General features: G+C 46.5%; 1 protein-coding gene and 1 long non-coding RNA gene across 9 annotated transcripts in view; both read right to left on the bottom strand.

Annotated features, from left to right (window-relative positions):
• Positions 1 to 25973, bottom strand: part of Eml1 (EMAP like 1) — a 161879-nt gene that overhangs the window by 55093 nt on the left and 80813 nt on the right. For all 8 annotated transcript variants that reach the window (XM_078050837.1, XM_005333907.5, XM_078050840.1 and 5 more), the window contains exons 2-3: positions 14681 to 14863; positions 1083 to 1215 (exon numbers count right to left, since the gene is read on the bottom strand). In XM_078050837.1, the coding sequence (XP_077906963.1) occupies positions 1083 to 1215; positions 14681 to 14837 (290 nt within the window). In that variant the 5' untranslated portion in view covers positions 14838 to 14863. The remainder of the gene's footprint in view (positions 1 to 1082; positions 1216 to 14680; positions 14864 to 25973) is intronic.
• On the bottom strand, positions 10942 to 11645 carry LOC144377945 (uncharacterized). The gene is made up of 2 exons (XR_013439284.1): positions 11272 to 11645; positions 10942 to 11128 (listed from the first exon to the last, which is right to left on the bottom strand). It is a non-coding gene; the product is annotated as an uncharacterized LOC144377945 (long non-coding RNA).

The raw sequence follows: 25973 nt of genomic DNA, 5'->3' as shown, positions 1-25973 counted from the left end.
GCTCCGTGGCCCCTGCTGCAGGCATGGCCCACAGCCTGGCTGAGCACTGGGTGTCACCACAGGACACCTTCTTCCTTCAGGGGCCTGTGAATGATAAAGTGCTCTGGGCAGGTTGAGTCACCTGATGTGTCCCAGCCAAAGACATGAACCCTTCTTCCCAGGGCAGGGCTCCTCCAAGAGTGGCCATCTTGGTCAGTATAAACTGGACATGGGTCAGACAAGAGCCACAGAGGCATTTTCCAGTACAAACAAGTTTCCTGTGAGAGGGACACAGTTGGACACAGGCCTCAGGCCTCTGCCAAGACAAAGAAGTCTCCCGTGAAAGGCTCCCTGCGAACATCCACGGCCAAACCCCCAGGGCCAAGCCCCCAGGGCTGGGCAGGAGAGCTCAGGGCCACTTTCTAGAAAGACCCTGAGAGTCATCCCTCCCAGCCCACAGGCACTGCAGGGCAGGCCACCAACCCCCAGCACCAAGGCCATGGGTGTGCTAAGGGACCCGCCCAGTGTGACAAGCCCGGGAGCCAGAGCTGCAGAGCTTCTTCAAGGTTTCCATAACGTGTGAGCACTCAGTACTCAATTCCCACAGCCTGCGAGTTAGACTGGCTATAAACATTAACATTTTAATATGACAATTATGAAACAACAGAAAAGTTAAGAGAAACTACGATCTGGCAAATGACACCAATATCTAGAACTCTGCTGTTAGACACTAGTTAGCAGGAGCCTATCCGAACTTTACAGATAGGAACATAGAAGTCGCTATGGCAATCTGAATACTGCGGATTTGGGAATACTGCGGATTCGGGAACAACACAGTCACTTTTACCTATACTGTAGTCCCATTTGCTTTTATAAAGAGACCCCAAAATGAAAACCCAGAATGGCACCCTGTGGTTGTAGCCAGTGATTCACAGACAATTACATCTAAAACAAGAACACTACACTATACAGCTCCCAGAACGGCTGGACTTCAAGTTCCAACTCACACGAAAAACTAGGGACTGTCACATTAAAGGTCACATCCCTTCAAAATCTAAGAAGGGACTGCTTTAGAATTGAGCTAAGGCACTCGCGTGGCCTACCTTTTGGTTGCGGGCACAGGGGTTTCCTTCCTGGCCCCGGAGGGGGACGGCAGGGAGCCGCTGGGTTTCTTTGGTAACACGGTGCCATTGTTGACGGTGGTTCTTAAAGGCAGGGTCTGCACCAGTGGTCTTGCTGTAAGACAAGCAGAAGAGGAATCAGAGCGACCCCTGTAAGTGGTGCTGTACAGAACTTCAGCTCATGTAGAAAGGAAGAGGACGCCCATGTTTGGAATCCTTGCAGAGCTGGGTGTGGTGTGCCCACTATGACCCCCGGGGACTGGGGGTCCAGGTGGGAGGATGGCAAGCTCCAGGCCAGCCTGGGCAACTTCAGGAGACCCTGTCTTAAAATACACAGTGAAGGGCTGGAGGTAGCTCAGTGGGAGAGTGCCCTGGTTGACCCCAGTCCTGGAAAATGAAAACAGCCAGAGAGCTGACGCAGGGAGGAGTCCTCCACCATCAACCCGGAGGCCAGCTCACACCCCACACAGAAAGGAGCTCAGTGAAACGTGCAAACAGGGCTGGGGCTGGGGCTCAGCAGTAGAGCATTCGCCTAGCTCAAGCGAGGCCCTGGGTTAGATCCTCAGCACCACATAAAAATAAATAAAATGAAAGTATTATGTCCAACTACAACTAAAAAATAAATATTAAAAAAAGTGCAAAACTCTGACTTTCTAGAAGCAAGCACCTAGGGTCTGGCGATGGGATTATAGATACATCACCCAAAGCACGATTCATGAAAGAAAAAAATGGACAGCATGAGCCTCATTGAAATTCTCTTAAATTCCTGAAAGACACTTAAGAGGATGAAAGTACAAGTCATTGACTGGGAGAAAATAGTTGTGAACTACATACCTGATAAAGGGCTTGCATAAAGAAAATAAAATTCAACAACAAGAAAATAAACAGCCCAGTGTAAAAAAACAGGCAAAAGATCTGAAGACTTCTCACCAAAGATGTACAGATGGCAAATAAGCATATGAAAAGACACTCCCCATCACCTGTCATTAGGGAAATGCAAATTAAAACAATAATGAGATACCTCTACACACCTAGTAGAAGGGCTGAAATCCAGAACAGGTCAGACACCCTTGCAGGCCAGGACACTGGGCCCCAGGACCCTCCTTCCTTGCTGGAGGGAAAGCAGTCAACACAGCCATTCCGGAAGAAGTCTGGCAGTTTATAAAGCTAAACATAGGCTTACCATATGATCCAGTGATTGTGCTGACACTAGGTATTTACCCAATCCATCTGAAAACTTATGTCTACACAAACCTGCATGTAAATATTTAGAGCAGCTTCATTTGTGACTGTCATAAACTGGAAGCAATCAAGATTCCCCTGGACAGGTAAACAGAGAAACAAAGTGCTCTGGTCACAGAGTGGACATGACTTGGGATTTAAAAGGGACAAACCAAGGTACCAATAGCATGGCTGAGCGAGCCATGCTGGAAGTTTGTGTCATTCCATTCACATGACATTCTGGAAGGGCACATTGGCTGAGGCTGGTGTGGGGTCGAGCAGGAAACGTTCTAGGTTATTCTATGATGCTGTGGTGGTGGATATATGCACCACGCCTTGTGAAAACCCAGAGACCCACCAAGAGTGGAACTGGATGTAACCAAGTAAAATCCAACGTGAAGATGGGGACCTGTGACAGAATGCAGATTGCAAACAAGAATCTACCTGCATTACGAAAACTTTTTTTTCCCTCCAGCACTGAGGATTGAGCCCAGGACCTCCTGGAGGCTCTGCCACACCTCCAGCCCTGATCCTACTGCAAATGCATGCCACAACCCCGCTGAGCAGGGTGAGGGGAAGTGACCACCTGGAAACTCTGGAGGTCAGAAGAGACTGGAAGACAAAGACAGAGGAACTGCACAGAGCATGGTGTGCTGGTGGTGACCAGCCCTGGGAGGCAGTGGTGATGATAAGAACAGGGTCTCCCACTGGTAGAGATGAGTGACAGATAGGCAAGGGGGAGATAAGGAGAGAAACACTCAGCGACAGAGAACTCCCAAACCTGGGATTGAGGGGGCAGGCCAAAGGGACACAGGAGCCAACTGAAAGTTCCCAGTGGCCAAAGCTGGAACAGAGCGCTGGATTGTAACCAAATGCAGTGTGGTTATTCATAAGCACAGACTGAAAAATAAATGACTGCACTCACCCGCCCCCCAAAATAAAATTAAATAAATAAATGGTTGCAGGAATAAATAAAGGGGACACCCCCAGGCAGAATGACAATGTCCATGTTCTTGACTTTTATAGGTACTCCCTCCAGAAGGCAGGGCTCAACTCCCACTCCTTCAGTGTGGGTGGCCCAGTGACTTCCTTCCAAACAGGACACAAGGTGGAGCAGGGAAAGCCGGACCCCTCACAAGGTGGTCAATACGGGCAGAGGTGAGTCACGCCCAGGACCTGTACCCTGGCAGGAGATGGGAAGAGAATGACACTCTCGCCATGGTCTTCCTGCCTGAAACCACAACCCGAGGCTGACCAGGAGTGCCGAAGGCGGCCCTCTACACTGAAGGCCAAGGAACCCCCTGACCAGAATTCCCCCAAACTGCCCAGTCATCAAAACAGGGGGCCCGTCAGTCTAGCAGGGCCTTGGGAGACAGATGACTAAGCAACATGGTGTCCTGGATGGATGGGTTCCTGGGACACAGCAAGGGCAGGCGCAGTGAGGAATCTGACAGAGGATGGGATTTCGTTAACACTGTACCAACAGCGGCCCCAGAGAATCGTGAGCAAGAAGGTCACTGGCACAGGGTCCAGGGGACTGCCTGCCCCTGCAACCCTTCGGTAAATATAAGCTATTCTAAAATAAAAGTTCATTTCAAAACACTAGCATGATTTACTTGTTAATCACAAATTTAAATCTGCCTTAAATTTAGGTCTTCAAACTACCCATGACAATTCCACACAAAATGCCAATTTTAAAATACCTTCTAGTGCTGAGGTAGAGGGACATACTCCCTTGTTATTTTAATGCAAATAAAGTGGAAAGCCAGTAAGCCAGCACCAGGGAGCAGCCACCCTTCACTCCTGAACAGCCTGCCCGCCATGGGCCTGGCCCTCCTCAGTAGACACGTCGTGGCTCCCATCCAAGACTTCAGTCTCTCTCACATCTGCTCTCCTTCCTGCTGTCCGCCTTATCTCAGCCTCCTCTCTTGGCCCTACCCACCTTTCAGTCTCATCCATTCTTTAAGAATACACAGTGGCCAGAGTTATAGCTCAGCAGTAGAGTGCTTGCCTAGCACATGTGAGGCCCTGGGTTCAATCCTCAGCACCACATAAAAACAAATAAAGGTATTGTGTCCATCTACAACTAAAAAATTATATATATATATATATATATATAAAAGAATATGCATTCTGAGCTCCTAATTTGGATGCACCAAATTTGCATCCACTGGGAACCTCAGAATATGGCTGTATTTGGAAACTGGGTCTTTGCAGGTGTTATCAAGGTAGGGGGCCAGATGAAACCATTGGATTGAGTGGTCCCTAAACACAGTGAGAGTTCCCTCGCAAGAAGGCCATGTGTGGACGCCCAGGGGAAGGCTGTGTGAAGAGGCAGGGACCAGCGTGATGTGTCTCCAGCTGAGGAGCGCCGGAGACTTCAGGAGCCACCAGAAGCTAGTGGAGCCGTGGAGCAGCGCTCCCTTGGAGTACAGAAGGAACTACCTGCTGACACCTTGATTTGGGCCCAGAGAAAGAGTGGGCTTTGGTGGCACTGTCCTTTCTGTCCCCACTGTTGCTCTCTCTGAGTCTCCCCTCTGAGCCTTCCAGCACCAGCACATCTCCCGCCATCTGCTTCTGTCCAATCCAGTCTCCTTACAGCTCTGGTCAGAACACCCCAGCAACACTCCTGTCTGCCAGGCAACCAGTGCGAGCTTCATAAAAGAAGGTTCGATGCATAAAAAATTGCTAGTGAGTTTTAAATTAAAGAGGCAGACTCTCGTTCACTTTTATTCCCAGCTCCGGGACGGCTTCTCCTAGCTCCTGCCTCCAGCCACCTAATGCGGTGGAGAGGTTTACAGAAGAGACTAGCGAGAGAGGGAGTGCACGCCAGGGAGTGAGCTTGGGGAACAAAAATTTCAAGGGAAAATCCCATCCAATGAAGGTTAAGGGGGGCAGCATCCCAAGGTCAGGGCCAGCTATTGGGTCTTCGGGGCAGTGGCCAGGCACGCCTCGGCACGGATAAGCCCTCGTACCTGGGACAGGGTGGGAAAGGCTCTGACACCCAGCGCCTCTCACCCAGCCAGGGAGGTAACTCAAATCACATGCGAGGATGGCCTCCCATACTCCTGGGCCCTGGGGAGCCTGCTGCTGCACCTGCTGCAGGTGGTCAGTCCAGGCAAAATGCAACCGCTGGAACGACAGCAGTCCCCGAGCGCCTGGAGCTGGGCAAGGTCAACAGCGTGGAGCACACCGCGTCTCCTGACCAGCACTGAGGCCTGGCCTGACTCCCACTTTACAACCAGGTCTCAGGAGAAGGGAGGCTGGCCTGCCCCCCGAGGGCTGGGCTTGCAGGCGTGCTCCACCACACCTGGCTGCTCGTTCCTTCTTGAATTATAGTTCAAATTCAGCCTCATAATAACCTAGCATTGCCCTTCTCCCTAAAGCAGAAATAGGATTTTAAAAGCCTGTGTAATGAAAACTAAGTGCACGCTGCATGGTGTATAAGAAATTTTACCTTAAAATCTACCAGAGTAGCATCAGAAGTAGAACTACTGGAGCCGGGCTGAGAAATCAGGGAAGGATAGAGGGAGAGGGAGGGAGGGCCAGGGAGCACCCTTGGGATGAGGCTGGGAAGCTCCCCCACTGGCAAGATCACTTCCAGCCACACCCCCCACGTGTGACGTCACTGGCCTCTCCCACACCAGCATCACCCCAGCTCCAACAGTTCACTGAACCCCGATTCTGCACGTGATGTCTCTCCAGGCTCCTTTCCTGTCACCAAATCACAAAAGCCTCAGGCTCTGAAGCCCTTCGCATTCTCCCTTAGGGGAAGGAAGGGCAGCTGCCCTCCAGACAGCAGGGACTCGAAACCTCGGAGGGGCCCACTGCTGAGGGCCTGTCACGGCCTGTGGCGCTGAGGGAGGTGGGACCTTTGGAAGGTGGGGTCCAGCAGCAGAAGGAAGCAGGTCACTGGGGGCATCCCCTTACAAGGACAGTGTGACCTGGCCTCTTTTTGCTCTCTCTTTGCCTGCCGACCACCTTGGGCCACCTTGAGGTGAGCAGCTCCCTGCAGCACGTGCTCACTCCGTGATGCTCTGCCTCGCCACAGCCCAAGGCAATGGGCCAAGTGACCGTGGACCGAAACCTCTGAAACCAGGAGCAAAGTAAACCTTTCCTCCTGTAAGCAGGTCACCAGTAGCATTTGTCACAGCAGTGCAAAGCTGGCTGATGGAGCTTCCACTGAACAGGTTCCGCCTGGACCACGAGGACAGCAGGGAAGTGGAGCAGCCGTGGCCAATCACTTTCAGAGAAGTGCTCCCTAGAAACACGCCAGGGGGCGGCAAGCCCGACTTCCTGCCCTAGTGCCTGAGGCTCACTGCCTCACCCAGGCCTCGGCATCAGTGCAGAAAGAGTGACGTGCCCATCCTGCAGCCTGGGAGTGAGGGTCGGAGCTGAGAGCGGGCACGCAGAAGTGGCAGCTGATGAAGTGGCAGCTGATGTCCCGTAGCCACATCGGCATGGAGGGATGCTCCATTTTGGACACCAGGGTGCGTCCTGAGTAGCATGAGTCATGGTGGAGGGACCTGAGGCGGCCCGGGGTGCTCCTGCGCACACCAGGAGAGCTGGAGGGAGATCCCAGTCACGCTCTCGCCCAGCATCACTTCTTCACTGATGCCAGGCAAAAGGAGGCAGGTGGCAGAGCAGGGAGGGGACTCAGGTGTAAGGTCAGGAACCAGGGCGCTGGTGCCTGCTATGTCCCCCACTGGCAGTGTGACCACAGGTGAGGCCCCCTGGACCCTGCTTTTCTTGACTACAGGGGAAAGGCTTCCATCTAAATGTTGCTTAGGAATTTCCTGCTCTGCAGTCCATGCCCCTTCACAGGTGAGAAGAGCCTCTGTCAAGTGACACCTGAGGCTTACAGTTGACCATGCTGCATCCCTTCCTGTGGGCAGACTGTCAGGTCTGAGAGGCCTGAGGGACAACAGCCAGAGCAAGAGGCAGAGCATGTGTGGCCGGTGGTTTCCTGATGCGCCCCACGCTGACCAACAGTGTCACCAACCACCCCGGGTCAAATTCCCTGCAGTCGCACTCGAGTTAGGAGACGGAAAGATCTCTGGCTCTAACTAAAGCACGTCCAGGATGGCAGCAACGGAAACACTCCCCGAGCCGGGAGTGACATTTCTCCTCTCATCTTTCTTAATGGGAGTTTTGGGATACCTAGATTTCAAGAGGTACTAATCATGATGATTTATTTTCAAAATCGCAGTTGCTGTAAATACAGAATTTCCAGTATAAGCTAGTCAAACCTACTAAAGCATATTATTATGGGATTAAGTATCAATCTAAAGATCAACCAATCCCTTTACCTTACATGATATTCATAACTCAGTGTATAATATCTGGTACCTACAACTTCCCATTAGATTGAGAAATAAATGTAATTATACAAAATATTATTTTGTCTATGATTATATGTGGAAATATGAAGTTTAATTTAGTACATTTGACCATTAAGCATCAGGAATCCCTAATTATCACTAGGCCAGGTGGGCCACATCTGTAATCCCCAGTACTTGGGAGGCTGAGGCAGAGGATATAAATAAAATAAAAAGAGCTGGGAAGGAAGTTCAATGGTAGAGCACTTGCCTAGCATGCATAAGGCCCTGGGTTCCATCTCCAGTACTGCCAAAAAAGAAAAGAAAAGAAAGGAAGAATTCCTAAATATCTATTTCAAAATCTAAAAGAAGTCCATGTTTGGAATAGGAGAAGGCAACCTGGTTTTGCTAAATTGCACAACAAAATAGATGATTGCTGAGTGCTAGGGAAGATTCCTGTCGTCACCTCCACCAGGACCTAGCAAAATCACAGAAGCGTTTGTCCTCCCGCCCAGCAACCCCACTTTTAGGAATCTATCCTAAAGCCGTCCTGGCCAAAATATAAAACACCCTCTGCACGAGGCCAAGCACGGCAGAGCTATTTGTAAGTAAGACACTGGCTGAGTAAGCCATGTCCCAACCCCATGTGGAGCTCTAGGCAGCTCTGGAAACTCCCAGCACTGCCCTGCAGGCCTCTGGACACGCCCTTGTGAACAGGGCAAAGCACAGAGGACGGTACCTGGTGCTCACTGCCCCACAAACCTGAAGATGTAAAGCAGGCTTGAACCCCTAACTCTTATTTATTTATTGGTACCAGGGATTGAACCCAGAGGCACTTTACCACTCAGTCACAGCCCAGCCCTAATTATTTTTTATTTTGAGTCAGGGTCTCCATAAGTTGCTTAGAGCCTCAACCTGGTGATTGTCCTGCCTCAGCTTCCTGAGCTGCTGGAATTACAGTTATGTGCTACCATGCCTGGCTTCTTACATCATTAAAAAATATATATTTTTAAATGAGCTTTGCATGGTGGTCCCAACAGCTCAGGAGGCTGAGGAAGGAGAATTGCAAGTTCAAAGCCAGACTCAGCAACTTAGTGAAGCCCTAAGCAATTCTGTGAGACCCCGTAAAATACTAAAGTAAAATACCAAAAAGATCTGGGGATGTGGCTCAGTGATTGAAGGCCCCTAGGTTCAATTCCTGGTACCTCCTTCCCCCCAAATTTAAATGATCTAAATGCATAAGTTGAGTTTTAATATATTGGTCAACAGGTGGATGAGGCTCTCCATTGTACCATTTTTTAATCTGAATTCTGAGGGGTGGGTTTAGTTGTGCAAGAATGCTGTAACATTAAAAATTCAATATAATAAAAATATGTGGAAAATAGACACTAATGAATTGAATTCATGTCATTTGTTAACAACCTAAGTGTCCATCAACTGATGCAAAGATAAACAAAATGTTGCATTTAGTAGAAATATTATTCAGCAATAAAAAGGAACGATGGGGGCTGGGGATATAGCTCAGTGGTAGAGTGCTAGCCTAGTAAGCACTGAAAAAAATAAAAGTGAATAAATACACAATAGACATGTTACAACATGGATGCACCTTGGAAGGGTTATGTTAAGTGAGGGAAGACAGTGGTGACAGCCCTCGCACTGTAGGAGCCTGTTACAGAAGACCCCTGGAGAATGGGAGGACCCACAGGGACAATGGTGTGGCTGCAAGCTGTGAGAGGAGCCACTGGAAGTGACTGTGGAGGAGGGCAGGTTCCTACCTGGTGATATCAAGATTTCTGTGAATATTAAAAACCAATACGATAAGTGAAATGCATCTCATATTAAACACAATTTAAAAATCTGCTGTTAAAGGAATGGATCAGGCAATCAGGGAACATGAAGGCTGACTTGATATTAGAGGATGTAAAGGAACTGTCAGTGTTTAATGGTTACTAGGATCAGTAATTTACAGACTTAGGGAAGAGTCCTTGTAGCCTGGAGAGACACACTGACGTGCTGTGAATCAAGTGACACTGGTCTTGGGTTTGCTTTTAGGTGACCCACCACGGAGAGCAGTGGAGTGAGTCCCTGAGGAGGCAGGCAGAGGTGCTGTCCCGCTTCTGTGTACGTTTGAGCATTTTCGTGTTACAAAGTTTAAGAACAATCTTGACCTCTGAAGAGTTAAGAACATACTCAATGTTTTCTATAAACAGTGCAAAAAACCTACTAAGCCTGGCAGGGCAACTAATGAGAAAGTGAAAGAAACAGGGTCTTCTAGCTAAAGGAGAGAAATTCTCCCCCTGTAATTCACCATTTTGTGAGGAGAAAGATACGGAGAACGTGCATAGACGAGAGAGATAGAAAAGGCCATTTGCTCCCTGAAATTGGTTAACCAGGATAAAGAACTAAGTTAATTATTCATTGATTCCATGAGGGCGAATAGCCCCAAGTATTGAATTTGTTAGTTGTACCTACCTAATAAAGCCTGGGGAGAGACCACAGCATAATATTTCTACACAAGGGCGTGCTGAATGTGGTCTATTATATTGGAAATACTTTGCAAATCAAATTAAATCTTGGTGGATAAAAGTCTTATTTCCAGCCATGCAGCTATTCATTTCTTAACTATTTGGTTTGATTTGAATCATGCTAATTTTGAGTTCTATTGCTAAGACACCTGCATAAGGAAGCAGCCCCCTGGCAAAAAGAATTCCCAGAGGTGCTGCCTAGGGTTGTCCCCAGCCAGCTGAGCAACTGGGACAAATTAGCCAGCCTCCTGGAGGCCGCTTTTTCTTGTATAAAAAGAGCACAATAACACCTGCCAAGTGGAAGTGTGGAGAGGTGAAATGCGCCAACACGTCCAAAATTGCTATTGCAAAGTCCAATCTACAGCAGTAGTTATGAGAATTGTTCTGAAGCTCAGTGTTAAGTTAGGCTAGCACAGGGGCTGGCAGAAGATCTTGACCTTCGTGGCCAGGGTGGCCGAGGTTAAGGTCTGGGGCTGGAGGGTTTCAGGGTCTTGGAACGGCAGGACTCACTTGCTGGCTGACTGTGCCAACTGAAGCCTTTTGGTTCTTTAGTAATTATCTGATCTATTAATTAATGAAACTATTAATTAATGTAATTCTCCAATCTCTTAATGAGTGGATCCACTAGCTGTTATAGCCAATAAAATAGTTTCCAAAGTCACATTAAAGTATTTTAAAAGGTAAGCTGCCTAACTATAGTCTGAACGAATGTGCATAATTTAAAATAAGAAATATAAACTACTTGCTGGTTCCTGAGTAACAAGAGATAATCCCAGATACATGGAAGAATAGCAAATTTTAATCTACATTTTACATTTAAAATTCCAGCACTAACATGGAAATCAGCCATGCCTGCACACAATGGATCTTTTATTAAGTGAACCCCACACCCTGATCCTTGAGAACACGTGGGAGCCAACCCACCTCCTGACGTTGCCAAGAGCCCTGCTGTCCACCTCAGAGTCTGCAGTAAAAAAGAAGTGATTTTAAAAACATTTTTTTCCTGCTTATTAAGGACTAGGTACCACAGAACACTTAGAAACAAACTAAAATTATATAAAAAGTAAAAAAATTTAATCCCACACTCAGAAAAAAAAACAACATTACCAACTTTTGGTAGACTTCATTCCAGTCTTCTCTGCATGACTTTCATCTCTACTTGAAGTGATAGTGTATTCAATTCTATATCCTGCTTTCCTGCTTTTGACTTAAAATACCGTACAAGTGCTTTTCGTTTTATTACCAATTCTCAGCATTTTCTAAGACTGAACAGGACTTAGCCATATGGAAGTAACTGATTTGGGGCCTGCCCTGTTGCCAGCCGGCTGGCCCTATTGCTTCCCATTCAGGGTCTTCACTGTGCCCGGCTCTGCAGGGATCCCTGCATCCCTCAAGCGTCTGCTCTCTCCACATCGCAATAGCAGCATCTACAGGGTCTGCTCACTGTGCTCGGCCAGCAGCCAGACCCCCACTCCAGTCACGTCTCTGAAAAACAATAATACGAGCAGGAACGTTAAGAAGATAGGCCTCGGCGCTGGTGTTGTGGCTCAGCAGTAGAGCGCTCGCTGGGCATGTGCGAGGCACTGGGTTCGATCCTCAGCACCACATAAAAATAAGTAAATAAAATAAAGGTATTGTGTCCAAATACAACTCATATGTATGTGTATGTGTATGTATGTGTGTGTGTGTGTGTATGTATGTGTGTGTGTATATATAAAATTTTTAAAAAAGAAGAAGATAGGCCTCCATAAACTTCAAACTACTGGGTTATCTCTTCTCCACTATATGGTAATCCAAGGTCAGCAAAATGGGGACACGCCGAGTGGAACAAACTGTTCCTATGGTCCATGAGCCCCAGGCAGCACTGAGGCTAGCGAGTATTAACTGCAGGCTAACAGTCAAGGACACCACCGCAAAGACGGACACATCAGGCACTGGCTTCCAGCTGAACCACCTGAGCACTCTGAATGTTCCCTGGCTTCTAAGGCAGCCTCTTCCTTTGTGGTGCAACGGCCCACGCTGTCACCTAGGCAAAGAACAAGGATACACACCTGCAGCTCCAAACATTGAGCCTAGAGTTTCTGTCAGTTAATCTTGGGGTTGGGGGAGTCCCTTAATATTTAAAGCTCAGAATGCCTGTGTCCAGCCTATCTCAAAGCTGTAACAGGAACAAGAGCCAAAATATCGTAAAATGATAACAATAGCAGAGGTCAAGCATCCCTGATCCAAAAATCAAAAATGCCCCCGAAATCTGAAACTTTTTGAACACTGACATGACATCACAAGTAGAAAATTCCACACATGACAGGTTGCAGTAAAAATGCAGGCATGCAGAATCACTGTAGAAAACTGCTGCTACCACCTGGATCCGGAGTGGCTCCCAAAGGCCCTGTTTTCATGGACTGTTCTCAGCTTGGGGCTACTGGAAGACGAGGGCCTAGTGGGAGGTCTTCTGGTAAGTGGGGGCGTGCCCTGGAAGGGCACATTTTTTATCCACTCTGAGGCCATGAGGTGCATGGATTCGTCATGCAATGTCACCATAATGTGCTGCCTTCCCACAGGCCCAGAGTCATAACACTAATCAATCATGGACCAAAAATATAAGCCAAAATAAAACTTTCCTTTTATGAGTTGACTGTCTCAGGCATCTGTACAGCTAATGGAGAACTGATTAACAAGATGACCTTCTGGTACATAAGGTGTATAAGAAACATACATAAAAAAAAGAAACATACATGAATTTTGTTAGGATTCATCCCCAAGATATTTCATGAAGTATATGTAACTATTTCAAAATCTGAAAAAGTCAGAAATACTTCTGATCCAAGTGTTTTCAGGTAAGACGTGCTTGACCTGTAATAACACAGCCTCCCAAAACTCTAACATATCTCACAGAGGAAATCCTACACCAAACTGTGGCTAAAGAGTGCAGGGTCAGGCCACGGTGCAAGGCCATGGCCAAGGGGCAGCTCTCTACAGAGGGGCACCCACAGCTTCTGATGCATATGCTCCCCTCCCCTGTCCTCCCCTGCCCTCCCCTCCTTAGCTGCACAGTGCGCAGAAACCACGCCTGCTCCCGGGAGACCTCCCGCTCGTCCACTTTCTGTGGACTCCATCTCTCAGTGACCTGCTGGCTTTCATGATTAGATTCATTTTCACTTATGAAGAGCAAGGTATAAAAAAAAGTCAGGTAACTATGAAAACAAATCATTTCTCTTAGAAGAAGTTTTACGAAAACCAAGCTTCCTCATAATCAAGAAAATAAAACTCCTGGGCAAGCCCTTTATATTGTTTTTTCCCAACTTTTCTAAAAATAAAGTTTTAGAAGTTTGAATCTTCATAAGGCAACTGCTTCAAATGTACCCTCTGGGATACAGTCGTCATCACATTTATTTTTGGAAAGCCGAGTAGGTCAAGAATACCTAAAATAACCTGGTTTCTATTTAAAATACCCTGATCACTTTGCAACTCAGAAGGAAAAAAAGATTACTTAAAACAATTATTCAAAATATAGACATCCGCTAAGCATGTGTATCTGACACACAGTGGGGCAGGACTCCCCTGAAGGACAAAGAGAGAGATTTCCTTTCCCAGATGTGTGAAAACGCAGCCAAGTACTTGAGAAAAAAATTAAGAGATACGCTGGACAGTCATCTCCACGCCAAGAAAAACACATTAACTGTGAAGTGATCTGCTGAACCCAAACAAAAAAGAAAGGCATTTTTCAAGGGATCTCAACATGTTCTTATCAAAGGAACCTTTCAGCCATGACGGCAGCCACCGTGAACACGTTGTGGCAGAAGAGCAATGGCACCCATCCAGTGCAGGCCTCGGGGCCCCCAGTCAGGGAGACGTTTCCGAGGTATTTATTCCCCAATTTTTAAGCAGTACTTACCACAAACACTTTTTAATGCCTCATTCCCAGGAGCCACAGGACATGGAACAGTGACTTAAATTTGCCAGAAATCCACTGGCTCAGACCTCTGCACAGGTGCCCCCGCCCCACCCCATGGCAGAGAAGACTCGAGACAGAAGGGGAGGCCGGGAGGAGTGCCCCAGCCAGGCAGGGAAGTCAGGGACACCATCAGGACTCAGAGCTCCTCAAGGAGGGACCCCCCCTCTGTGCCCTGGCTGGGGGCCTCCCTGGTGGCGTACATCAGTGAAGCGTGTGCTGAGGGCACAGACAGAGATGGGAGCTGGCAGCAACCAATCCCTGAGGGGCCCTCCGAGGGGCTGGAAGGAGCGGTTCCTCTGCAGGCTCTAGCCCCACAGCCCTGATGAACACGGCTCTCAGCAGGGCATGTGGACAGTCCCTTCTCCGACCCAAAGAGCATTGAATGACCACACAAATGCACACCCCCTAGGCAGTGTGATTCACCAACATTGTGCCAAAAATACTGCCACACTTCGCGTGGTTGTTTTGACAGAGCGAATTGTTGTACTGTGATTCTGAGTTTTGCTGCTGTCAGCAATCTCAATGAGACCCGTGCCGCCCTCGTTCCTGAATAATGCCCACCTTTGGTAGGTCCTTTCCTGTTGAGCACAGCCTGCTGCTCCTCAGTGATGTTCAGCCGCCGAACCACGTCGGCCAGCGCTGACTTGAGCAGCTGGATGTCGTCTTCCTGCATCTGGACCCGCTGCTCCAAGGAGGCGATGCGGTCTGACACCTCCATGCTACTCGCGGCAGACGCGCTGTCATCTAAGCCAAAGGGAAGATGGGGAGAGTTTTAGACACTCCCAGAGCAATCACATCTCCAACCACAGGCTGGCTCAAGGCTCCAACTAGACTGTAAATTGTGCATTGTTAATTGCAATTTATAAACTAAAAATGAAAATTGTGATTTATAAACTCGAAATTTGAGAGACACAGACAGAATGAAAAGAGCACAAGAGAAGGCAGATCTGTCCCAGCATTGCCACGTGCTCCAGCCCTCCCTCTTCCTGTGCTCCAGCTCTCTCTTCTCCAGTGCTCTAGCTCTCCCTCCTCCTGTGCTCCAGCCCTCCCTCCTCCTGTGCTCCAGCCCTCCCTCCTGTGCTCCAGCCCTCCCCCCTGTGCTCCAGCCCTCCCTCCTCCCGTGCTCCAGCCCTCCCTCCTCCCGTGCTCCAGCCCTCCCTCCTCTTGTGCTCCAGCCCTCCTTCCTGTGCTCCAGCTCTTTCTTCTGCAACTATCAGATGAGGAATTTTAAATAGATATTACAACTATTCTAAAAAGGAAAATTAACATTCTTTCAGTGAATAAAAATTCAGTAGAGAAATGGGAAATCCCAGCAGAATAGAAACAATTAAAAAGAGAACCAAATACACATTCCAGAACTTACACATATATATACATACACACATTTTCTCCAGTGCTCCAGCCCTCCCTCCTCCCATGCTCCAACTCTCCCTCCTCCCATGCTCCAGCTCTCCCTACTGTGCTCCAGCCCTCCCTCCTCCCGTGCTCCAGCCCTCCCTCCTCCCATCCTTCAGCTCTCCCTCCTCCCATCCTCCAGCTCTCCCTCCTCTTGTGCTCCTTTCATTCTGTCGGTGCCTCTCAAGTTTCAACTGTGGTTTTAACTGCTGTTGTCCTTTTCTGCAGGTTGGCCAACTTACTGTCTTTTCTATGACATTAAGAATTCGGAAGTAGAAGGGATGCGGGCATCTGTCCACTTCACCTGCACAGAAGTCTGTTCTGCCTGGTCTGCTGGCTTGTGTTCAGCCATGCTGACGGTAGGCCACATAGGGCTATGTCAGTTGAGTTTGAAGAACAAAGCGCCGAGTGGCCCAGTGTGCTCGGTACACAGCATCGCACCCCCCCATGCCCCCCAGGCAGGCGCTCCGGCATCCTCCTGCCTTTCCTGTCCTCCCCTTCGCCTACCCTGCTCCAAGGGGCTGGCCTCTCCTCCCCTCGGGATTTTTGTTTCTGCATTGCCTTTGCTTGGGCCGTTTCTCAGCCAACTTTTTGCATGACCAAATTCTTATGCTTGAGACTCAACTCAAATAGGAGCTTTTGGGAGAACCTTCCCAAAAACTTTATCTAAAGCTGTTACTTTCTATTTCATTGACCTTATTTGTTGAACAGCATGTTCTAAAAACTATAAAATGGTCTTGCTGGCATGTTCACTGCTACCCTTCCACCTGGAATGTGAGCAAAGTGGAGGGATTTCTGCTTTGGGGTATGTCAGACTAAAAGACCCTCCTGGAAACACCCTCCACCCCAAGCAGAAACCAAAAGCCTGAAGTAGCATTTAAAAAAAAAAAAAAAAACTACGTGAAGGTACAGGGAAGAGAACAGAAACATGCACTCTGGTGGGCACTCACACTTGCCCTAGTGGGAAGCTCACTCACCCTAATGAGAACTCATAGATTCTGATGGGGAGCTCACACTGAGACTCTAGTGGACAGCACACTTAAGACTATAGTGGAGAGCTCACACTGAGACTCTGGCGGGCACTATGGGCCCTTGTGCTCACACTTAGACTATGGTGGGGAGCTCACACTTGGACTCTGGTGGGCACTCACATTTCATCTCCAGAGGGATGCTCACACTCAACACTGAAGACTTCACATTCACTTAGAAGAAGTAATGTAGGAAACTACACAAGAAGCCTGTCTCATTGCTTTTACCCTGGGGCTAAGCAGTACACTCAGTGGTAAGGGCCCAAGTGGTAAACTTTGAAATATTTTTGCCCTAAGAAATTTTAAAAAAAAATCAAGTTAGGAAACACTACTGAAAAAGGTGGGGAAATCCTACAAGAAAAAAAGCAAGAGAAGGGTCCCCAAATCCCATCTGCTCAAATCTCTGACTGATCTGTGAACTGCATACACGGAACAGAGAAGTACTCCAGCGAACTGCAAAATATCAGAACTGAGAGTGGAGCTGTTGGCCCAGAGATAGGGTCTGCAGCTGAAGTCCAGACAAGACCAGCACCTATTAACACAAAGGAAACACCACCAAAGAAAAAAAATATCATGTAGCTTAACATTCACAATGCCCAGCACATAATTCAAAATAACTAAACACACCAAGAATAAAGAAATGGAGCACATTCTCAAGAGAAGAGAAAATAGAATTGAGTCCAATCTCAAGAGGAACAAAATATTGCAACTATCAGATGAGGAATTTTAAATAGATATTACAACTATTCTAAAAAGGAAAATTAACATTCTTTCAGTGAATAAAAATTCAGTAGAGAAATGGGAAATCCCAGCAGAATAGAAACAATTAAAAAGAGAACCAAATACACATTCCAGAACTTACACATATATATACATACACACATTTTCTGAAATAAAAGTTCACTGCATGGACAACAACTGAAAGGACACACAGAGGAAAGATCAAGAAAACCTGAAGGCAGGCATATGGGAAGCAATGAAGATGAAGGACACAGAAAAAAGCCTGACCAAAAATTAAGAGAGCCGTGGGAATCTACTAGGCACTCTTAGCAGACCAACACACAAAAGCAAGAGAATAGGGCAAAAACAAAATCTAAAAAACAATGGTCCAAATATGCCAAATCTGATGTGCAGGAATATACAACTGCAAAATGCTAATCGAATACCAAGAAATAGAGGGCCATGATTAATTTCTCTGACAAAAAATTATATGGGTACTGTTTATGATATTTTAAAAAAGCTAGACCCAACTATAGGCTGTTAACAAGAAATGCACTTCAATATGAAGATACAGATAGAATGGAAGTAAATGAATAGAAAAAATACACCATGCAAACAGTCAGCAAAGAAGGCTGGACTACTGTTAATGTCAAATAAACTAGGTGTCTAATAAAGTGTATATTAGACAGTCATTCCACAATGAAAAAAGGGATAAAAACCAGGAAGATTCAACAACCTACACATGTGTGTGCCCAATATAGAGCTTCAAAATACAGGAAGCAAAATTTGACTGAGTTGAAATGTAAAATAGATGATTCTACAATTTTTCCTGAAATTTTACACCCCATCTTTTAGTGACTGATGAACAACTAATAAAAAAAAAATCAGTGAAGTCACAAATAATCTAGTATTAAACAACACTTACTTGCTACAGACAGAAAACCACACCTATATGACAGTATATATGGTACATTTGCCAGGATACATCAATTCTGAGCCATAAAACAGATTCGAACAAGCTTACAGATTAAAAAAGTACATTCTCTGACTACAATGGTATTAAAATAGAAATTTTAAACAATAAGACAACAAATATTTGTAAGTTAAATACTTCTTAAGTCAAAGAAGAAATTACAGGAGAAATTAGAAAATTGTCTCAATGAAAGGTAATGAAAATACAATGTATCAAAATGTATGAGAGGCAGCTAAATCAGGCTTTGAGGGAAATCAATAGCTTCAAATCCCTGTATTAGGAAAGATTGATTAAATGTAAGTATCACAAAACAGGGTTCTTTTTTGCTGCTTCACTTCTCTATGACTTGGTCCCTAACACAAAATAGGAACTCAATAAATATTTGGTAAATAATTGATAAATGGGTAAACAATCATTTTTAAAGCATGCATTAAATTAGATGACAGGGATATATAGATGACTGATTCACTGACCCATATCCTTAAGAAGTTCCCTGTCTAATGGAGAAGAGACATGCCCACAAGTTTTAATTGATACATTGATAATACAATTGATAAAATTATACAATTGATAAATTGTATAATTCAGAAATACACAAAGTGATAGGCAAATACACAGATGGGAACATTAACTATATCTGGAAAAATAGGATCATGTAGGGGTTGGTTCCTATATGCAAGCTCTGTCAACTCTATAAATAATAGATAATTGTTTCATACACAGAAATATTTTTAAGTGTGTCTGTGATACCTCTGAGAAAGAATAACACATTAAATATCTGTAAATTAACAGAACTTATTAACTATCTAAGTACATTTAAAACTTCTAAACTCACCTGGACATGGTGGTGCATACCTGAGGCAAGAGGATTACAAATTCAAGGCCAGCCTCAGTAACTTGGTGAGACCCTATCTCAAGATAAAAAATAAAAAAGGCTAGGGATGTAGTTCAGTGGTAGAGAGACCCTTGGGCCCAATCCCCAGTGACAAAGGGGAGGGCTGCAGGGTGTAGTTCAGTGGTAGAACCCCTGGGTTCAATCCACAGTACTACAAAATAATAATAATAATTATCATAGAACTGCTAAGCTCTGAAAAAAAAACATTGTGTCAGTCCTTTTTCTAACTTTATTTTATTACTTTTCATTTTTTGCAGTGCAGGGAATCAAACCTAGGGCACACTCAAGCTAGGCAAGCATTTTTTCATTGAACTACATCCCCTGTCTCATCAAAGCCTTTTAAAAAGTATATCCTAGCCATATCTCTTTAAAGAATCAAACTATGAAGCCTGAAAAACTTGAAACATCCTCTCTCACTCTCCTCCTCTCCTAGAACTCTAGGTGTCATTTCCGTGCTCCTACAGAATCCCATTGCATGTCAGGAGTACTGGTGGGTCTCTGGGCCTGCTTTTCCTCTGTCCCTCCCTGTAGATTAAGGCACACACACAGTGCATTTAGACTCAACAGTGAGAAAACCAACAACCCAATTTAAAAAATCGTGAGAGAAAACAGGCAAAAGACTTGAACATGATAAGATGCTCAAGGTCATTAGTCACCATGGAAAGCACACTGAGCAAGCAGGTGCATGAAGGTGCACACCTGCCACCCCTGCACTCGGAGGGGGTGGCAGGTGGATTGCTTGAGCCCATGAATTCGAGACCAGTCCCAGCAAAGTGGTGAGACATGTCTCAAAAGAAAGACTGGAGATATGGCAAGCATTGCAGTGGTTAAAGAATACAGACACCACCAAATGCAACAACATCCAGCAAAGGAAACCCTCCTCCAGGCGGCCAGCACACAGGGCGGTCTGACCCCTTGGAAGGCAGGTTGGCACTCTCACAGTCAACAAGCACTTTCCTCAGGACCTAGCTCTTCCCGGGTCCTTACTCTAGAGAAACGAACACATCCAGATACAGGTCTGTCTCCGTGGCTCTACTGGTGAACGAACGGACAGAGTGTGGCATCCGCACAGCCGAGCACAGCTGAGCAATAGAAAGTGAACCAGGTCACCCAGAACAACATGGGTGGGTCTCAAAGGTGTTACCTGAGTGAAGGGAGCCAGTAGCAAAAGGTGAGTGGATAGGAATTCATGCAATGACACTCTCCAAAAGACAACCATAGAGGAGAACAGATGGGGTCACCAGGGTTTGAGAGGGGCGTGGCGCAGGGGAATTGGGGGTGAATGACTACAGTGCTCTGTATCCTCGAAGCATGCAGCTGCGCAAATCCATATGGTATTCCAATGACTGAATTACCTCGAAACCGCTTTCCTTAACGTTAACCTATAAAATAGCTTTGTGAGAGTCCAAATGCAGTAAGATTCATGCACTGGCTTTGCCAGTTTGGGAGGTCATACTTCTGCTTGTTGGGACTGGTTGCCATTAGACTCTGATATCCTAGCTGAGAAATGCTTCTCTGAAACAATGCATGCTGCCCAGGGGAAGAGACACCCCTCAGCGTTGCCTGACTCCTGTAAGGGCAGCAGGTCTGTGGAATTCCTCTGCTGTCCTTTGACCTGCAGAGTAGAGTAGGAAGCCCCACTTCAGATGTGAAACAAACTGGGAGACAGAAATGGGAAGATAAAAGGTGTTTTATATCTGTTTTCCCTCAGAGGAGCAGCAATCGAGCAGCCTAAGGTAATCTGCTCAGGTGTGATCAAAAGAAAGGGCGGGCAGGTCTGAGCACAACTGTGGCAGGGGAGTCTGGCCAAACCAGCTTCGTCGGGGGTCTCTGGCCTGGGAGGAGGCAGGGAGGTCTCAGGTGGGGAACCATTCGGGGGGCTAAGTGGGTAAAAGAGGCACACCCTGGATGCAAATGCCAACGTGGCTGCTTTTAAGTGACCAAGGGCATAATGGTTAATCTCTAGGTACCTTGATTTCTCCTGCAGTAAAATAGGGACAACAGCAGTATCTACTTTGAAGGGTTATGGTAATGTCAAGTGAGTTAATAAATGTAGAGCACTTGAAATATATATATATATATATATATATATATATAAAAGTTATGGATGGATACAGTATCTTTGTTTTATTTATTTTTGTATTTATTTTTTATATGGTACTGAGAATCAAACCCAGTGCCTCATGCATGCAAGACAAGCGCTCAACTACTGAGCTACAACCCCAACCCCCATTTTTTATATATAGGGTGAATATATAAATGTAATCTATTTGTTATTATTACCAATTACCAAAGTAAATTTAACATTTCCTTTGAAATTTCTATGTGCTAATATGCAAAATGGCATTGAATAAGTAATTAGAAACTGGTATTTTAATGTATATAATATTTTTTAAGTTATGAGAATGCTATAGTTTGGATGGTAAATGTTGCCCAAAGTCCATGTATCAAAGACTTGATCCCCTGGGTGGCACTATTAAGAAATGTCAAAAAATCAAACAAACAAACAAACAAACAAACAAAAAAGAAAAGAAATGCCACCTGTGAGAGGTAGGGCCCACTGGGAGGCCCTTAGGTCACTGTGGGAGGTGCTTTGAAGGGGACTGTGGAACCCCAGTCTCCTCCTCTTTTTTTTTTTTTTTTTTTTTGTTCTTCCTGGCCACAAGGTGAGTGGTTTTGCTTCACCATGTGCGAGAGGCACAAAGCCTCACCATAGGCCCAAAGTCACCTGGCCTATTGGGCCAATTGATCATGAACTGGAAACTTCAAAACTATGAGCCAAAAATAAACCTTTTTTTAAATAAGTTAATTATCCCAGTTACTTTGGGACAGTGATGGAAAGATGACTAACAGAAGCTGCAGTGTACAGAATCATGGATTTCTATCATCTCCGGGGTTGTTCATGCTGACAGCAGCTTTTAGAGAGGGCATGCATGCTCAGTGGGGCCCAGGCCAACACAGTACTAGAAAGGAAATGAGCATCTGTAGTCCAAGCTGGGATTTCACCACACAGAGTAAGACCAGACTGGCTGCCACCTCCTAAAAATCCAGTTTAACTCAACATCACTGCAGCTAATAGAAGGGTGGATAGAAGGGATGGGTGGGTGGTTGGATGGACAGAATGTAATAAAATGCGTAAGTCAGGCGCTGGGCTGGGGCTTAGTGGAACAGCAGTCACCTAGCACGTGGGAGGCACTGGGTTCGATCCGCAGCACATTTATTTATAAATTTAAAAAAGGTATTTAAAAAAATTTACAAAAAATGCAAAAGTCACCCTTTTAATCACATTGTCAAATTTGTACAGGAAAAAGCTTGATTTTCATATTTTACAAAACAAAAATTGCCAAGCATTTGCCTTCAAATATAAACTGATCTGTTCACAAGAACCTCTATTTGTGAGATTGCTAAAGTTTCCCCCATGATATGATCCCAGTGCTTTTCAAATCCTGCCAGAATCACTGCTCTAAGCTGTAATGGATTTTCTTCCTCCTACTTACTTCTGAGGATTAATGTTAAGAGCACAGAGGAGACTTGGCAGCAGGTGAGTCTGGGGCTCTCACCCTCTTGCTTTCAGGAAAGGTCAGCCTTGCTGCTCAAATGACTCACACTTCAGCTCAGCTGGGGACCTGATTAGCATAATGAAAATGAACCCAGAGCCTGGGCTAGCCCCACAGACCCTTTCCAACTCCCCACATTCCACAGGACTTTACAGCTCCAGGGGGAAGGCTGCATCTGAATTGTCAAAGACCTCACTAGATTAGGACTATAGCACAAATAAAATCTTAAATTATCATTCTGAAGTAAGGTGAGTTCCTGTGCTCCTACAATTTACCTAAGGAAGTCATTAAAATAGTGTTCGTGTTAGAACCTTTTATCTTAATGCTTCCAAAATTTTCACGTTCTTGTCAATAATCGCTTTGCTTTGTAGCATTAGAGGGAGGTATAAAAAAGAGGGTCTCACTGAGTTGCTGAAGCTGGCCTTGAACTTGAGACCCCCCTGCCTCAGCCTCTGGAGTAGCTGGGATTATAGGCATTATAGGCATTTGCTGTCTTCCTGGGGTATTTTAAAGAGGTTTGAAGGACTACTCTCTGAACTGGAAGCCCTGGGGCACCTGCTCACTCTTTGGGGAAGCCAGGGAACTGTTCATCCAGCACAGTGTGTGGGGGTCTCTTCACAGGGCAGCAGGTGGCCATCTCCCAGATAGTGGCAACAACGGTGGCAACGACTCGAAGGGCACAGAGTGGACATGATTTACTCCTAGCCAGGCTCAGCTCACAGTGAGTGGTACGTGGTGTGAGGGGCAGAGGTCTCTGCTGGCCACTTCTCCACAGGCTACTCAGCCTCTTTGGCCAACAGCAGACCTTCCTGGGACTACAAATCCAATCCACTAATATTTTGTCAAGGGCCAAGCACAGGTGAGAAAACTAGTCCTCCCAAAGCCTACGAGGGTCACCTGTGCCGACCTGAGCACTGAGAGGGATTCAAATGGGGCAGGGCTGACTCCTGGATGTGCTACTTCCTGGCCGTGGGTCCCTGGCAAGGGACTTGACCACTCAGGCACTATCCCCCTGAAGCATACAGCACGAGGAGGACACACAGATGCTCAGCCCAAATGACAGTGTGGGACTGCACAGGTCTGGTGTCCCTCATCTGAGACTTGGGACCAGAAATGCTTCAGATTTCAGAACACTAGTATAGACACCAGCAAGTGACTTTTCCAAATCTGAAAAGCCAAGCATTTTAGCTCTGAAATCCAAAACTTTTGGAGCATCACGTTGACATTCAGAAAGTTTTGGATTTCGGAGCATTTTGGATTTGGGATTTTCAGATTAGACATGCTTAACCTGTAGTTCACTGTTGGTAAAGGAAATACTGAGCTTCAGTGAGATCATGATTAAAATGGTTACTGGAAAGTCTGCAAATACCACTGTGCCATGCTCAGTCCAGGAGTGAGGCCCAGACGAAAGTAAAACTGTCACTGCTGCCTCTCGCACCTCTAGCCAGGTGGGGATACAGCACAGATGGGTGGACAGAGCCCTCTCCTGGGGCAGCAGGCAGAGCCCCCAGCCTCATCTCCCCTTGCCTCTCAGGGGACCCAGCCCAGCCTTGGTGGGCTTGCAGCTTAACCCTACCCTGGGCTCATGGGAAACTCATGGCGTCAACCTTTGACTACTTTTGTAGCTGTAAAAGGTGACAACGCAAAAGGATCTTCAGGAAGCATGTCTGCTCCATTCCACTTAGAAGGCGGGAGGAGGAGGTTTTCCCCATTCCTACCGTTGTGTCACCGTCTAGAGGTAAGCGCAGCCTCCCTGCTCCACCGATGTTCTGGTGATACTAAGACCTTGCTGTTGTTAGGGCCCTTCCTGGAGGTCAGAGGGGGCTATTAATTTTAAAAGGTCAACCTGGAGCTCTGGTTGTGCTCCATGGTAGAGCACTATGCCTAGCATGTGTGAGGCACTGGGTTAAATTCTCGGCATGGCATATAAATAAAGGTCGATTGACAACTAAACAAAATCTTAAAAAAAAAAAAAGGTCAACCTAGAATCTGCCTCTTCTATGTTGAAATGTCCTTACTACCTTTTCCTTAATTATTTAAAATTAGATGATGCCAAAGCCACAGCCGCCCTCCTCTCCACATGGGAGGTGTCAGAGCCTATGCCCCATGCCTAATCTCTATCCACGCGACATCCTTTGGCTTAGCTGCTATCCCACTTCACAGATGAGGACGGAGAAGCTCCGTGCTTCTCTGCCTCATCTGAGGTCACACAGCTGCAGGGCGGCAGGCTGAGGCCAGCTGTGAGGCCCAGGCTCTTCTCAGCAGAAGTAAGCGCCGCCCACTCAGATGAAAGCACCTCCCCTGTGGGACTCCATGCTGCTAACAGAACACACACAGAGTTTCTGCATCCTCTTAGCTTTTGCAAAATAGCAGATAAATGCTGTTGAATTGAAAAAAAAAATCTCACTGGGTTTTAGTATTTTGGAGTCAATAAGGAATGATAACTTTTTCCAATCATTTGCAAAAAAAATCTAATATAAAAGTTGGCTTTCCATGTTATGCATCATATGCAGAAAAATTATATTGTCATCCTCTGCGCCACCCTATGTGCATCCAATAGCAAAGGGAGCATGAAAACAATCAGTGTCATTTTTAGGCCTGGAACTCGGGCCTCCCGTCAGATTCGCAGCCCTGGGTGCCACCTTGGCTGAAGGATTCCAGCTTTATTTCTAAACTAAGACTGCTGGTTTTCCTTGGATCATCTGGACAGTCAGAAGCATGAGTCCTGCTCCTCCCTGGGCTGGACCTCCACCAGAGCTCTGGCTCCAAACCCATCACTTCATAGAAAATTACAGGACTCTGCCATATCTTAAAATAAACTCGTCTCCTTGAAGCTCATGAACTAGTGTTGGCACTACTGACCGTGAAAGGCTCAGCAGTAGCCCTGGATGGACACAGCAAGGTTGCCATTGCCTACCGATTAAGAGAACTGCAGCAGAACCCTTGAATCTGGGGAGGGGTGGTGTAAAGAACTCAGTAGGTTTGGAGTGTCCCCCAAAGCTCGTGTGCTGAAGGCTTGGTCCATGGAGGGACTCACAAGCTGATGGCTTCATTGGCAGCTGGTGGAACTGTGGGAGGTGGGGCCCAAGTGGAAGAAGTAGTGGATCAGTGGGGGCGTGCTCTGGAAAGGAGCAGCTTGTCCCCAGCAGTCCCCTCCCCAGCTTCCTGGCTGCCATGCCTTCCACCATTGTATTCTGCCAGAGCAACGGACCTGGCCAACCTTGGGCTTAACCTCTGAAACTATGAGCCAAAAACTCTTTCCCTTAAGTTGATTTTCCTAGGTATT

Source organism: Ictidomys tridecemlineatus, chromosome 5 (genome assembly GCF_052094955.1).
Source record: "Ictidomys tridecemlineatus isolate mIctTri1 chromosome 5, mIctTri1.hap1, whole genome shotgun sequence".
NCBI lineage: Eukaryota > Metazoa > Chordata > Mammalia > Rodentia > Sciuridae > Ictidomys > Ictidomys tridecemlineatus.
Note: the sequence above shows the minus strand (reverse complement) of the source record. Positions and strands in the feature narration are given on the sequence as shown.